The sequence below is a fragment of the Sciurus carolinensis genome, chromosome 19 (genome assembly GCF_902686445.1).
Source record: "Sciurus carolinensis chromosome 19, mSciCar1.2, whole genome shotgun sequence".
Lineage (NCBI taxonomy): Eukaryota > Metazoa > Chordata > Mammalia > Rodentia > Sciuridae > Sciurus > Sciurus carolinensis.
Window position 1 is genome coordinate 1779448 of NC_062231.1, and position 12500 is coordinate 1791947.

At 59.1% G+C, this 12500-nt stretch overlaps 1 protein-coding gene across 1 annotated transcript; it reads left to right on the forward strand.

The window, feature by feature from the left end:
* The first annotated feature begins 2622 nt into the window (after nucleotides 1-2622).
* On the forward strand, nucleotides 2623-3318 carry Dnajb8 (DnaJ heat shock protein family (Hsp40) member B8). The gene has a single exon (XM_047534871.1). It carries the CDS (start codon nucleotides 2623-2625, stop codon nucleotides 3316-3318), a length of 696 nt encoding a protein of 231 aa, XP_047390827.1.
* Nucleotides 3319-12500: the final 9182 nt, after the last annotated feature.

Consider the following 12500-nt stretch of genomic DNA (forward strand, 5'->3'; position numbering starts at 1 on the left):
TCCACCTGCCTCTGGACCACCATCGCCGTGACCAGCACACGGTCACTGAGTGTCATGAGTCGGATGACGTTTAACGCCAGCTTACACAACAGCTGGACAATCTGGGGGACGGCGCACTCAGGAAAGCAAGTGATGGCTGATGCTCTCAAGCTGCAGCTCCAACGTGAGAGGCTCTCAGGAACTCACCGGAAGCTTCTGAGACTCGCGTGGCTTTCTGGGAGGCCCTAAATGGCTCAGCCTGCAGTTGAGGCAGGAGATAATGACTGGTAATGTCCCAGTGGACTCTTTTCCTTCCATGTTCAAAAGTCTCATGCCTTGGAAGTCTTACCCCTCACATGGGTCAGGGGATTCTGGAAAAATCTAGGCTTCTCTAGAATGGAAGAAGACCATTGAAGAGGGCGGTAGTCATGCTCAGATAGCAACCGCAAATCCAGAATCCCACATTTCCGATACCATCACCACCACCACCACCTGCCACTCCCCCTGGCTAGTCCTTCTCACCATTCATGATCTGCTCTTTACCTCTCCCACTACCCTCCTCGCCACCATCCTCTATTAATGTCACCATTTCTGCCACCTGCCCCATGACCAACCCCATGATCACCACCAGCACCGTAGCCGTCTCTGCCAGGCTCATTGCTCTGACCACAGACATCAGCCCGCCATGATGGCCTGCTGGATCCTGTAGGATTGCTCCCTCCCACCTCCATCTCCAGCTCATGCCTTGAGACTTGCAGAAGCTTCCAGAAGGAGTTGTGCTGGGGGCCATCTATGAACCCTAGTGGGTAACCAAGCAACCTCTGAGCCATTAAGCAGGGCAGGCTGGTCTCAGGAACTCCCAGTCGTAACCCAGTGGCGCAGGTGGCCCGCTGTCTTAGCTCACCGCTCAAGTTCGAGCAGTCTCCACGAGACGGGCGTAGCCTGCCAAATGCCAATCAAGACCCCTGCCACCCAGGAAAAAAGCACCCAAAGGAGATCCTGCCACTGAAACCTGCCTTTGATGTACTTCCCTTAAAGAAAGAGTCGGGCTTTCTCCAGCCTTGCAGTTCCGGTTCCTGTCAGGAATCCTGCTCGTCCATGAACATGGTATGCCTCCCACCGGAGCTTGGGTCCCGGCACCACAGGACCCGAGAGGGAGAGGATCCCAGGTGCTGGTAAGTGGAGCTGGCACAAACCAAGCGTTTGCTGCCATTCTCTGACAGGTGGACATCACGTTGTGGTGGAGCTGGACGAGGTGGACCTCCCAGGACGGACCGTGTCCGTCGCCACTGCCCACCACGCCAAGTGCTCTGCCAGGGTTATTTCCGTCATCTCCCATCCTGTCCACACCTCCTCCTCGTCGAACTGTCACTCTCACCTCCGTCACCACCCCCATACTGTCCCGCCAAAACCATACCTTCACGCGGACACCGTGACCACCGTCCCTCTCCTACTCCCGTGGTCTCCTCCATCTGTGTGACACTGTCCTTGTCATCCAGGGCTCTGCTCCAGCTGCCGCCGTGGCGGTGGAGAACCGTGCCGAGACGGCATCTGCCTCCAGTCCCCACGGGTGAGCCTGCCAAGAACACGTTCCAGCGGCCTTAACAAGAGTCCTGCGGCACGAATACGATTTTCGTCGGCAGCTACTGGCTGTGGAGCTACTCTGCTGTTTATTTCCTCCGCCAGGTGACGTGGGTTGGCATGCTGGGTGGGAGGGTGGGTGGACGTGGGGTGTGGTGGGCAAATCGCAATTCACGATTTCTTCCCCAGAGGTTTGGGGGCCACGGCGTGGGGTTTGCAGAGTGTTTCTGCATTTTGCTGTGCTGGCCCCTGGGATGTGGGACTGGAGAACAGATTGTCCCGTGCGAGGTGCGTAAAACCAAGCACTCGAGAGCGGTGGAAGAAAAGAACGAGAGAAGGAGGTTGATAGAGACTGGGATAAAGAAAGATCTAGAAGAATGGCCAGGTGGGGCGGCCTAGGCCTGTCAGCCGAGCAACTCGGGAGGCTGAGGCAGGAGGATGGAAAGGTAGAGGCCACTTAGCGAGGCCCTGAGCAACTCAGCGAGACCCTGTCTCTAAATAAAATATAAGAAGGGCTGGGATGTGGCTCAGTGGTGAAGCAGCCCTGGGTTCAGTCCCTGGGGCCCAAAAAAGAAAGACTCTGGTCAACCATGAGCCGGGAAGCTCTCGTCCCTCCGTGACCACGGCCACCGACCTTCACTGCCAAAACAGAGACCGATTCCAGGGTTCCTCCCGCCTCTGCCTCTTGTCCCAGGGGGACCAGCTTTCCAGGGCCACCTCATCGGCCGAGCAGGTGGACAGGCCAGGCTGGGGGTGGGGACGGGCCCCACCCCAGGAGCTGATGTCACAAAGGGACCTGGCGCAGCTCTGGAGGGGGTGTGGATGGGCCCCACTGCGCTAGTGTCCCTCCCCCCCCGGCCCTCAGTGGAGGCCCCAGCTGTCCCCCCGGGAACAGGGACTATGAAAAGCTAGACCCGCCGCCGGGCAGATCCCAGCAGAGCCCCGCACCTGGGGAGCCCCGTCCGGCTGCCGCGCCCGCCCTGCTCCTCCTGCGCCCCTCGGCCCCCCAGGGGCCCCCGTCACCTCCCCGGTCCCCTCCGCGTCCTCCTGCCCCGCGGCGGCATGGCCAACTACTACGAAGTGCTGGGCGTGCAGTCCGGTGCGTCCCCCGAGGACATCAAGAAGGCCTACCGCAAGCTGGCCTTGCGCTGGCACCCCGACAAGAACCCCGACAACAAGGAGGAGGCGGAGAAGAAGTTCAAGCAGGTGTCCGAGGCCTACGAGGTGCTGTCCGACCCCAAGAAGCGCGCGCTCTACGACCGGGCAGGCTGTGACAGCTGGCGGGCGGGTGGCGGTGCCAGCGCGCCCTACAACAGCCCCTTCGACAGCGGCTACACCTTCCGGAACCCCGAGGACATCTTCAGGGAGTTCTTTGGGGGCCTGGACCCCTTCTCCTTCGACTTCTGGGACACCCCGTTCAGCAGCGAGCGGGCCAGCCGGGGACACGGCCTGCGCGGGGCCTTCTCGTCGGGCTTCGGCGAGTTCCCGGCCTTCATTGAGGCCTTTTCCAGCCTCGACGCCCTGAGCCGCGGCGGGGGCAGCCGGACCACCTTCTCGTCCACCTCCTTCGGGGGGTCCGGCTCCGGCTCGGGCTTCAAGTCGGTGATGTCGTCCACGGAGATGGTGAACGGGCACAAGGTGACCACCAAGCGCATCGTGGAGAACGGGCAGGAGCGCGTGGAGGTGGAGGAGGACGGGCAGCTCAAGTCGGTGACCATCAATGGCAAGGAACAGCTCAAGAGGGTGGACAGCAAGTAACACCCGCCCGCCGCCCGCTGTCCCCCGGGGCCACAGTCTTAGGCTGATGTTGAATAAAGGTGCCAAGTGAGTTCAAGGAAAGCTGGTCAGCCGCGTGTCTGTGGCCGTGACCGGGGATCGGTTCCAACTGGGGACGCGTGAGTGGCTTCGGCCTCCAGTGTCCGGGCTGTTCCAGAGGACAAGTGGGGGGCTGCAGAGGATGGAGCCCAGGGGTGCTTGACCCCTGAGCCACCTCCCCAGCCCTTTTTGTGTTTTATTTAGAGACAGGGTCTCGCTGAGTTGCTTAGGGCTTTCTTTGCTAAGTGGTTGAGGCTGGCCTCCACCCTGCGATCCTCCTGCCTCAGCCTCCCCAGTCGCTGGGATTCCACGGTGCGCCACCGCGCCCGGTTTACATTTCGCTTTTGGTGCTGGGATGCCACCCAGGGCCTCGCACATGCTAAGGGGGTGCTCAGTCACCCCCAGCCTGCAGGCATGTTTTAATCTCTCTCATCTGCCTGACGTGGGTTCCCAAGGACCATGACCGTCACCCTCAAATCCAACCTCGGGCGCCAGTCCCACCTGCCAGTCCTGCGGCTGGTCCCTGTCATTCCCCCAGGTGTCCCCATTCCCGTTCTGAGTCTTCTCCTCCCGCCCTGGTTCTTTACGCGGCAGCCATGCCAGACCCAAGTGACCAGTGTGTACATGGCCCGCCTTGCGTCAGACCTAGTGCAGCCTCCTCCGCTCTAAGCATGAAGACCTCTCGCCTCATCCGCATCTCAGGATGCTTGGTCCGGGCCCTGCTCACCTCTCCGGCCTCCCACGATACCCCGTGAGCTCTCCCCAGGCTGGCCTCACTCGCACACCTTCCCTGAACCAAAAGCCTGGTAGCCTCAGGGCCTTTGCACATGCTTGTCTCCCAGGGCAATGCCCGCTGTTTCTCAGTCCTGGGACCCATGCGGTCGGAGGGGGGCACAAAGAGCAGGACCCCGCCAGGCACAGCCAGAGCTTTCTCCAAGTCAGAGTAAGGCAGTTTCCTTTGAGGGCAAGAGAGTTCCCTGTCATGAGAGGGTACTGGTAATAAAGAGAGAAAGGGACTGTGTTCTGATTACCTGAGAGCTCGCATGTGCTCATCTTTTAAAAATATGCTTTATTTGAACTGGGCGCGGTGACGCACACCTGTCATCCCAGCGGCTCGGGAGGCTGAAGCAGGAGGATCACAAATTGGAGGCCAGCCTCAGCAACTTAGCAAGGCCCTGAGCAACTCAGTGAGACCCTGTCTCTAAATAAAACACAAAAAGGGCTGGGGATGGGGCTCCGTGGTTGATTACGTAAAATATAACAAAACAGACATATTTTTTATTTGGAAACTACCTAAAACTTAGAAATGCATCCATGACTTTTCCGTTTTTCTTTTTGGTACCGGGGATGGAACCCAGGGGCCCTTAACCACGGAGCCACGTCCTCAGCCCTTTTTAAATTTTTCAATAAAATAAAGCCCAGGCTGAACTTGAACTCGCAACCCAGACATATGATCAATTTATTTATTGGTGCCGGGGATGGAACCCACGGCCTTGGCGGCACCGAGCACGGGCCAGACCGGTGGAGCTACGTCCCCGGCCTGGCCAGGGGCTTTCCATTTGCAGGCGGCCGAGAGGTCTTTACTGAGCACCTACTACGTGCGGCGCAGCCCTAGTCACGGGAGGGAGCGCAAGATGGTGAGAGTGGTTCCCACGGCCCAGGTAGGAGCTGAAGCGGGTGGGGCGGAGCCGGAGAGGCGGAGTCAGCGACTCCTGCAAGGTTGTCCTGCGGAGGTGACATCCATGAGGACCCAGGTGCAAGTGAGGCCTCCGACCCCTTGGCTGTGTGTGGGGAAGGCATCTGGAGACAGAGGGAGCCCCGAGATGGGGACAGGCCCGTCCTGTGTGAGGGACAGCAGAGAGACCAGAAAGAGGCACGTCTGCGCTTCTGTTTAACACCCATGATCCTCCGGGACGGGTCTTGGAAACCGAGGCAGGGAAAGGGTCACACAGCTGGAATTCCACCCGGGTGTCACCTCGCAGGACTTGCCTTTCACTGGATAATGACAGCAATTATTATTGTGCTTGCCCAACAGCCAAAGGTGGGCTGCAGGGTCAGGGGTCCTGGGCACCCCGGCCGTTCCTTGATTCCCCGAGAGCCAGAGAAGCAGCTGGGTCAAGGCAGGTTAGTGACGGTCTCTGGCTGGAGAGAGGGGAGCAGAGGTGTGGCCAGAAAAGGTAAGTGCCACCTGGCGGGTACCGGATACCAGCAGATTGGGCCTGCTTCCGAGTCTCAGTTGCCAGTCCAGTGCCTGGGATCTAGTAGGTGCCCAACCAATGACATGAAATGAAAGACGGTCCAAGCACACTGTTCCAGGGAACAGCAAGAATCGAGGGGTGTGCTCAGAGGACAACCTCTGAATCTCATGGTGGAAAAGACAGTGGGAAGCCTTGAACAGGTGGGGCTTGGTTAAATAAAAGATCCAGTGAAGCCTGGTGTGTGGTGGGGCACCCCTGTTATCCCAGCAGCTTGGGAGGCTGAGGCAGGAGGATCAAAAGTTGGAGGCCAGCCTCAGCAACTTGGCCTAAGCAACTCAGCGAGACCCTGTCACTAAATAAAATAGAAAAAGGGCTGGGGAGGTGGCTCAGGGGTGAAGCAGCCCTGGTTTCAATCCCTGGGACCAAAAAAATGTAAATAAAAAATAAATTTAAAAAAGATCCAGGGAAGAATTTATCCCTAGAGGCCGAGAGGGGGCCCTCAAGGACGCCAAAGGCCATCACCCCAACATGTGCAGGGCTTGCAAAGCCCCCTCGGGCCACTTGATCTGGCCACTGTGGCCACTCTGGAGATCCAGCCCCAGCTCTGGCTCCCAGGGAATCGGCCTGAGTGTCCCGGGGACAGTCAGCAGCTGGAGGGCCCCTAACCGCGTTAGGAGGAGGCAGGGGGCTCCCCTGACGCACAGAGGGTGCTTCCTGCGCTCTGGTCCCTCTCCAGGACTAACCGCATCAAACCCCCACGACAGCATCGCCCACCTGACCTCTGGGTCTCCGGAGCCACTAATGTCCCTGGCGAGTGGAGGCCGTGTGTTCAGTCCCGACAGCTGCTGGGAAAATTCAATTACAGCCCCGCAGCCCGGCCACACGGTGCTGGGCTGGGCGCACGGCAGACACCCGGGGGTTTGCAAGGTGCCAATGTCCTTGGGCAACTCAGGGATCCCAGCGCTGGGTCTCGCCCACTCTGCTTTTTTTATTTTGGTCCCAGGCATTGAACCCAGGGGTGCTTCACCCCTGAGCCACCTCCCAGCCCTTTTTCTATTTTATTTAGTGACAGGGTCTCGCTGAGTTGCTCAGGGCCTCGCTAAATGGTTGAGGCTGGCCTCCATCTTGCCATCCTCCTGCCTCAGCCTCCCAAGCTGCTGGGATGACAGGCGTGAGCCACTGCGCCCTGCTTGCTTCCTTTCTTTCCGGAGCCTCACACCCGGGTACGACACCCTGAGCCGCCTGTCCTCAAACTCCCCTGAGACCTCGCTTGTATGGATGCTCAGCCCCATTTTACGGATGGAGAAACCAAGGCTTGCTCAGAAGCTCACGGAGAGAAAGTCCGACCCCCTAAAACATGACGCAAGTCTGACCCAAGGCAGCGCCTGCCCTGGACACTTTTGGGGTTCACGTGATGCTGCTTTTCCCCCCGGCCAGGCTCATCTCTGTTCAGCCCGTCACATTTGTCCCTGGGGACTCCACTCTGCTGTCACCTGCTTGGGGAAGCTTTGTCCGAGTTCTCTGGGGCAGGAGATTCTGGCTAAGGGGGCGTCACGTGGAGCCCTGTGGTCCTGGCTGGGTGTCTTGCACAGGGACAGTAAGGGAGGCTGAATGTCACTCTCAAAGTCCCCACTCCTGCATGGGCATCCCTGGATGGGATGGGGGGGTCCCGTCTGCTTCCCACGCAGGCGCACCCGGAGGGTGGGATCATGTTGAAGCCCCAAATGGGGCCCAGGAGGTCTCTACCCGCAGCTTCTGAGGTCAAGGGTAGCTTAGCTCTTGGACGTCACGCCAGCCTCCATCCTGGCCTCCCTGCCTCCTCTCTTGTCCTATTTTTAACCCAGAGGATCCTGTGAAAACCTGTCTTGTGAGACGCTCAGATCCGTAAAAGCCACAGTCCTCAGTGGCCCACAAGCCCTGCCTCCTCCAGACCCGGGATCTCCCAGCTTCCCTGTCCCGCGCTCTCCTCCAGCCCCCCCAGCCTCGCTGTCCTCCTGCCGCTGCCTCAGGACCTTTGCACCGACCACATCCTCTGCCCGCAACCCTCCTCCCGGATCCCCAGGATCCCTTCCGCAGTGGCGAGCTCCCTTCGCACCTTGGACTCCTGCTGGGGAACCCGCGACCCGACACTCCCAGCTCACTCTGGGTCCCCAGCTTGTGCCATTTCCTTGGGGCGGCCTCCGATTGGCCAGTCGCCTTGTCCAGCCTCCACTCCTGGGTGCCTGCATCCTGCGAGGGCCCTGGCTGTCGGAAGGGACCAAGCCCCGTGGGCCAGAGGACCTCAGGGGATTCAGGGACACTGGGGCATGTCACCTCCGTGGTCGGAGGTGTGGGGGGCTCACAGGGCCCGTGGGAAGTCAGCTCTGCCATCTCTGCACACAGGAGCCCCGTCTTTCCACGGGGACCCCAATGCCCTGACCTCTGAGGCTGGTCTCCCGCCAGGGCGCTGGGCCCCAGAAGCCAGGATGGCCATTTGCTCCCATTTCACAGACGGGGAAACTGAGGCCCTCAGGGGAGGGACGGGCGGAGATGGCTCGGCCCCACGGTGAGCTGGCTTCTGTCCCCTCTCCCTGGTCCCCTGCGGGCCGGGGCGGGGTGGGTGGGGCGCAGGGCCTCCCGGCCGCCCTCCCTCCCGCCGGCCGCTCGATGTTATCACAGCTGATTTAATTTCAAAGACGGATTGAGCCGGGCGGAGGGAGAACAGCTAATCTCAGGCTCCATCTGCCCGGTTGTCATGGGGATGGGCGTCCAGCAATTGTGCACAGTGGACCCAGATAAGGGAGTGGGCGGGGCGGGACGGGCAGGGGGACCAGGAGCCTGGCGAGGCGGGGGACCGGGATCCAGAGCCAGGAGGAAGAGAGAGGTGGGGACCCCAGGAGGGAGGGCCCTGCACCGCACGGTCCCGCCTACGGGCCGGGGTGGGCAGCTCAGACTTCCCGAGTCGGCCTCCGGGTCACAGGCACAGTCCCTCCCTGGCTAGGCCACCCAGCTCAGCTCTGGGACACACACTGAATTTACAGAACAGCAGGCTGGTTCTTCTTTGGGGAGGTACCAGGGATGGAACCCCTTTTATATTTTATTTAAGACACAGGGCCTCGCTAAGTGGCTGAGGCTGGCCTCCACCTTGCCATCCTCCTGCCTCAGCCTCCCAAACCATTGGGATGACAGGCGTGATATATTTTTGTTGTTGGGCTTCTATTTATCCCTTGAACTTGTCTTGCTGTCTGTCTCTCTCCAGCCTGGAGTGGTGGTCAGGGGATGCAGTGATTTTAGGGAACGTTGATCTGAAAGAGAGCAAGAACTAGTTCTTGCAAATGGCTTTCGGGATGTCCCACAGTCCTGTGCGGAGGCCTTGGGACAAGACTGAAAGGTTTTTGCAGCTCAGGGTGCTACAGCAGATTCAAAGCCCATAGAAAGAATACAAAATAGCAGGCACGGTGGTGCACACCTCTAATCTCAGTGGCTTGGGAGGCTGAGGCAGGAGGATGGCAGAGTGGAGGCCAGCCTCAGTGACTCAGTGAGGCCCTGAGCAACTCAGCGAGACCCTGTCTCTAAATAAAAAATAAGAAGGGCTGGGGGTGTGGCTCAGGGGTGAAGCACCCCTGGGGTCAATCCCTGGTACCCCCAAATAATAAAAAAATAAATAAAAAATAAAAAAAGAAGGGAGAAAAAATATAAAATAAAAATAACCCCCCTGTACACACTCCAGTCTCCTCCCAGAGGATTTGCTGGTATCTGCTGAGTATCTTAGGCAACCTTCTGGAGAATTCTAACATGCTCATGCCCAACTTTCACTTCTGTAATTTATTATCTATTGGTTGCTTTAAAATAATTGTTTTTGAGACAGAGTCTCACTGTGTTGGCCAGGCTGGCCTCCAACTTCTGGCCTCCTGTGATCCTCCGGCCTCAGCCTCCCGAATAGCTGGGATAACAGGTGTGTTATCCCACGGGGCCCCAGCTCCATCTTTTCCTTTAAACCAAAAGGAAACAAAGGCATGTGCCACGGCCCCTGGTGGCCCCTGTGTGACATGGAAACCCCGCCGGCAGGTGAGGGATCCCTACCCCTCTTGGGGGAGGGGCTTCCCAAGCTCATCAGGCAGGAAGTCGGGATGGATGGTCGCATCCCAGGTTGGCTGGATTTCTCTCCTGGACGTGCCCCAGCAGCTGGGGACACGGCCTTCCCGCCCAGCCTTTGGTGTCCAAAGGGCTGGGATGAGGGTGGAGGCCGCCATCTTGCTTCTGCTACCTTAAAGGCCAAGGTCTCAGACCACACTCCTCGGCCTTTGTTGCTGTGGCTTTCCCTGTTTATTGACCCCAGGGATCGAACTCAGGGCCTTAACCTCTGAGCCACCTCCCCAGCCCTTTTTGAGTTTTATTTAGAGACAGGGTCTCACTGACTTGCTCAGGGCCTCACTGAGTCACTGAGGCTGGCCTCCACTTGGTGATCCTCCTGCCTCAGCCTCCTGAGCCGCTGGGATTATAGGTGGGCTGACGTGCACACGAACTCCAGGGTTTTGGATGTGGACATCTTTGTGGGCTGGAAGGAGCTGCTTCTGGCCACCTACAGAAAGGACAGGCGCTCAGTCCCTCTCTCCCCACAGCCGGGGAGCCAAGGGGCTGGTGAGGGGCCCACTTAGCAGCATCTGGTTTTCAAATGGGCTCCTGCCTGGGGAGTCATTTCTCAGGTGGGTTAAGAAGGGGCACTTGAAAGTCTGGCCCTAGGGCAGAACCTGGTCCCACACCCACCCCCTGAAGAGGAGCCCATGAGGAGGAGGTAGAGTGTGTCTGGGATGCAAATCAAAGGAGAAGAACCGGGCGTGGTGGCTCATGCCTGTAATGCCCGTGGCTCGGGAGGCTGAGGCAGGAGGATTGCAAGGTGGAGGCCAGCCTCCACCACTTGGTGAGGCTCTGAGCAACTCAGCGAGACCCTGTCTCTAAATAGAATATAAAAAGGGCTGGGGAGGTGGCTCAGGGGTTAAGCACCCCAGTACCAAAAAAAAAAAAAGAAAATATACAACAGCCTCCAGCAGCGTCTCAGAGGGGCCTGGGACCTCGCAAGGTGAGGTGTGACCCCCGAGAGCGCTCTACGCTGCCCTCTCCAGTCACAGAGCTGCCTGACCCCACGCCCCTGGCTGTGACATTCCCTGGCTTTGGCAAGGTTGGGTCCAGGGATGGGCCTCTGCTCCAGGGGCCCAGAGATCCCCGGCTCTGGGCAGCATAGACCCGGGCCACCTGCCCGCCAACCACACCACTGTCAACCCCCACGCAGGAACCTGCGACACCAGCCACTTGAGCCCCCAGGCGCCGTGGTTACGCCTGCGGTCACCCGAGCAGCCGGTCAGGAAACCCCTGGGGTCGTGAGGCTCTGGGGTGGCGGCCAGGGTAAAGCTACCTTCTCCCCCAGAGGCCCGGCTGCTGCTGGCTTCCGTTCGTGACCTTCCCCATCATGCCTCGGTCCACGGGCTGCCCGCCCTGGGTTGCTATGGAAACAGGAGCATCTTATCACTTCTCCGGTAAGACCAGCTGGAGACAACCGTCCGTCTGTCTGTCCAGCTGGGCGCGGTGGCACTTGTCTGTGATCCCAGTGGCTTGGGAGGCTGAGGCAGGAGGATCGCAAGTTGGAGGCCAGCCTCAACCACTTAGCAAGGCCCTAAGCAACTCAGCGAGACCCTGTGACTAAATAATATAGAAAAAGGGCTGGGGAGGTGGCTCAGGGGTTAAGTGACCCTGGGGTCAATCCCTGGTACAGAAAAAAAAAAAAGTCTGTGTGTCCGTCCTCTGTATTCGCCTCTCTTCCTCCTTGGGGACGGCAGGGTCCCCCGTTCCCCCTTGAAGATTTCTGAACACCGTGTCTGACAGTAGAGTGACCTGGGTCCCAGGCTTGTCACCTGTCCCCGGCTTGCCCATCCCTGGAGGTGAAGAGACGTGCCTGAAGCAGACGCGGCTGGGTCCCGAGAAGGTCCGCGGCCACCAGGAGGGAGGAAAGGGCCTGTCCCGTCCCTGGGCTCTGTCCTCCCGCCGCCCCCACCGCCCTGCCACCCACGGGGCCCAGATCGAGTCTCTTTTAGCCAGAGAAGCCAGGGACATTAATTGGCAGAGACAGGTTCCCAGAGTTGTTTTAAATTGATATTTAATTAAAAAGTTAATTATTAATCAGGCTTATCGATCGGCCTGGTCGCGGCTGGTTCACAGACTTGCTCGTGGCGGGAGCGTCCGCGCGTCTCCCTGAGCTGGGCTGGTGGCCTCATCTGGGGGTCACGGTTTGGCTGCTCGGAGGGACAGGGACTCAGACCTGCTGGGGTCAGGAGCCTGGCTGGCGTCCCCCTTCAGGGCCATCTGGCCCACACTCCGTCTCTGGGTCCCAAGTCACAGTTGCGGGGGGCTGTGTCCTGCCTGGTCTGTCCTGGGCGGCCGGCTCACTCCCAAGCCGAAGCCCGTCGGTGTCTCTTGTCAGCGACTGTCCCTCTGGTCACCCGGCTGCTCACCAGGGACTCATTCTGATCCCTCCCTCTCCCACTCCACACACGGTGGCTTCTTTCCTCCTTTGTCCTCTGCCCTACTCAGAATTCCTTATCTGAAAAAGCTGAGGCAGGATCCAGGGAAGGCCGTTCCTTGCAGTGGGCACGGCATGTGCAAAGGTCCTGAGGCTGGAAGGGGTGAGGTGGAGTGGGAGATGTGGTGGGGCCAGTTCGACCCGCAGGGCTCAGGGCTCCCTAAGGTCACCTGACGGAGATTTGTAGGTCCCTCCCAGGGCTGCGTTCTTTGTTGAGTAGATAGGAAGCCATTGGAAGGTTCTAGAAATGTGGTAGGGACTCGGCCATACAAAAAGACCCATAGGCCCCTCTAAGTTTGTGTTCTTTGTTGAATAGTTAGGAAGCCATTGGAAGGTTCTAGAGCAGAGGAGAGACTGGTCTGTAGTTTTTGTTG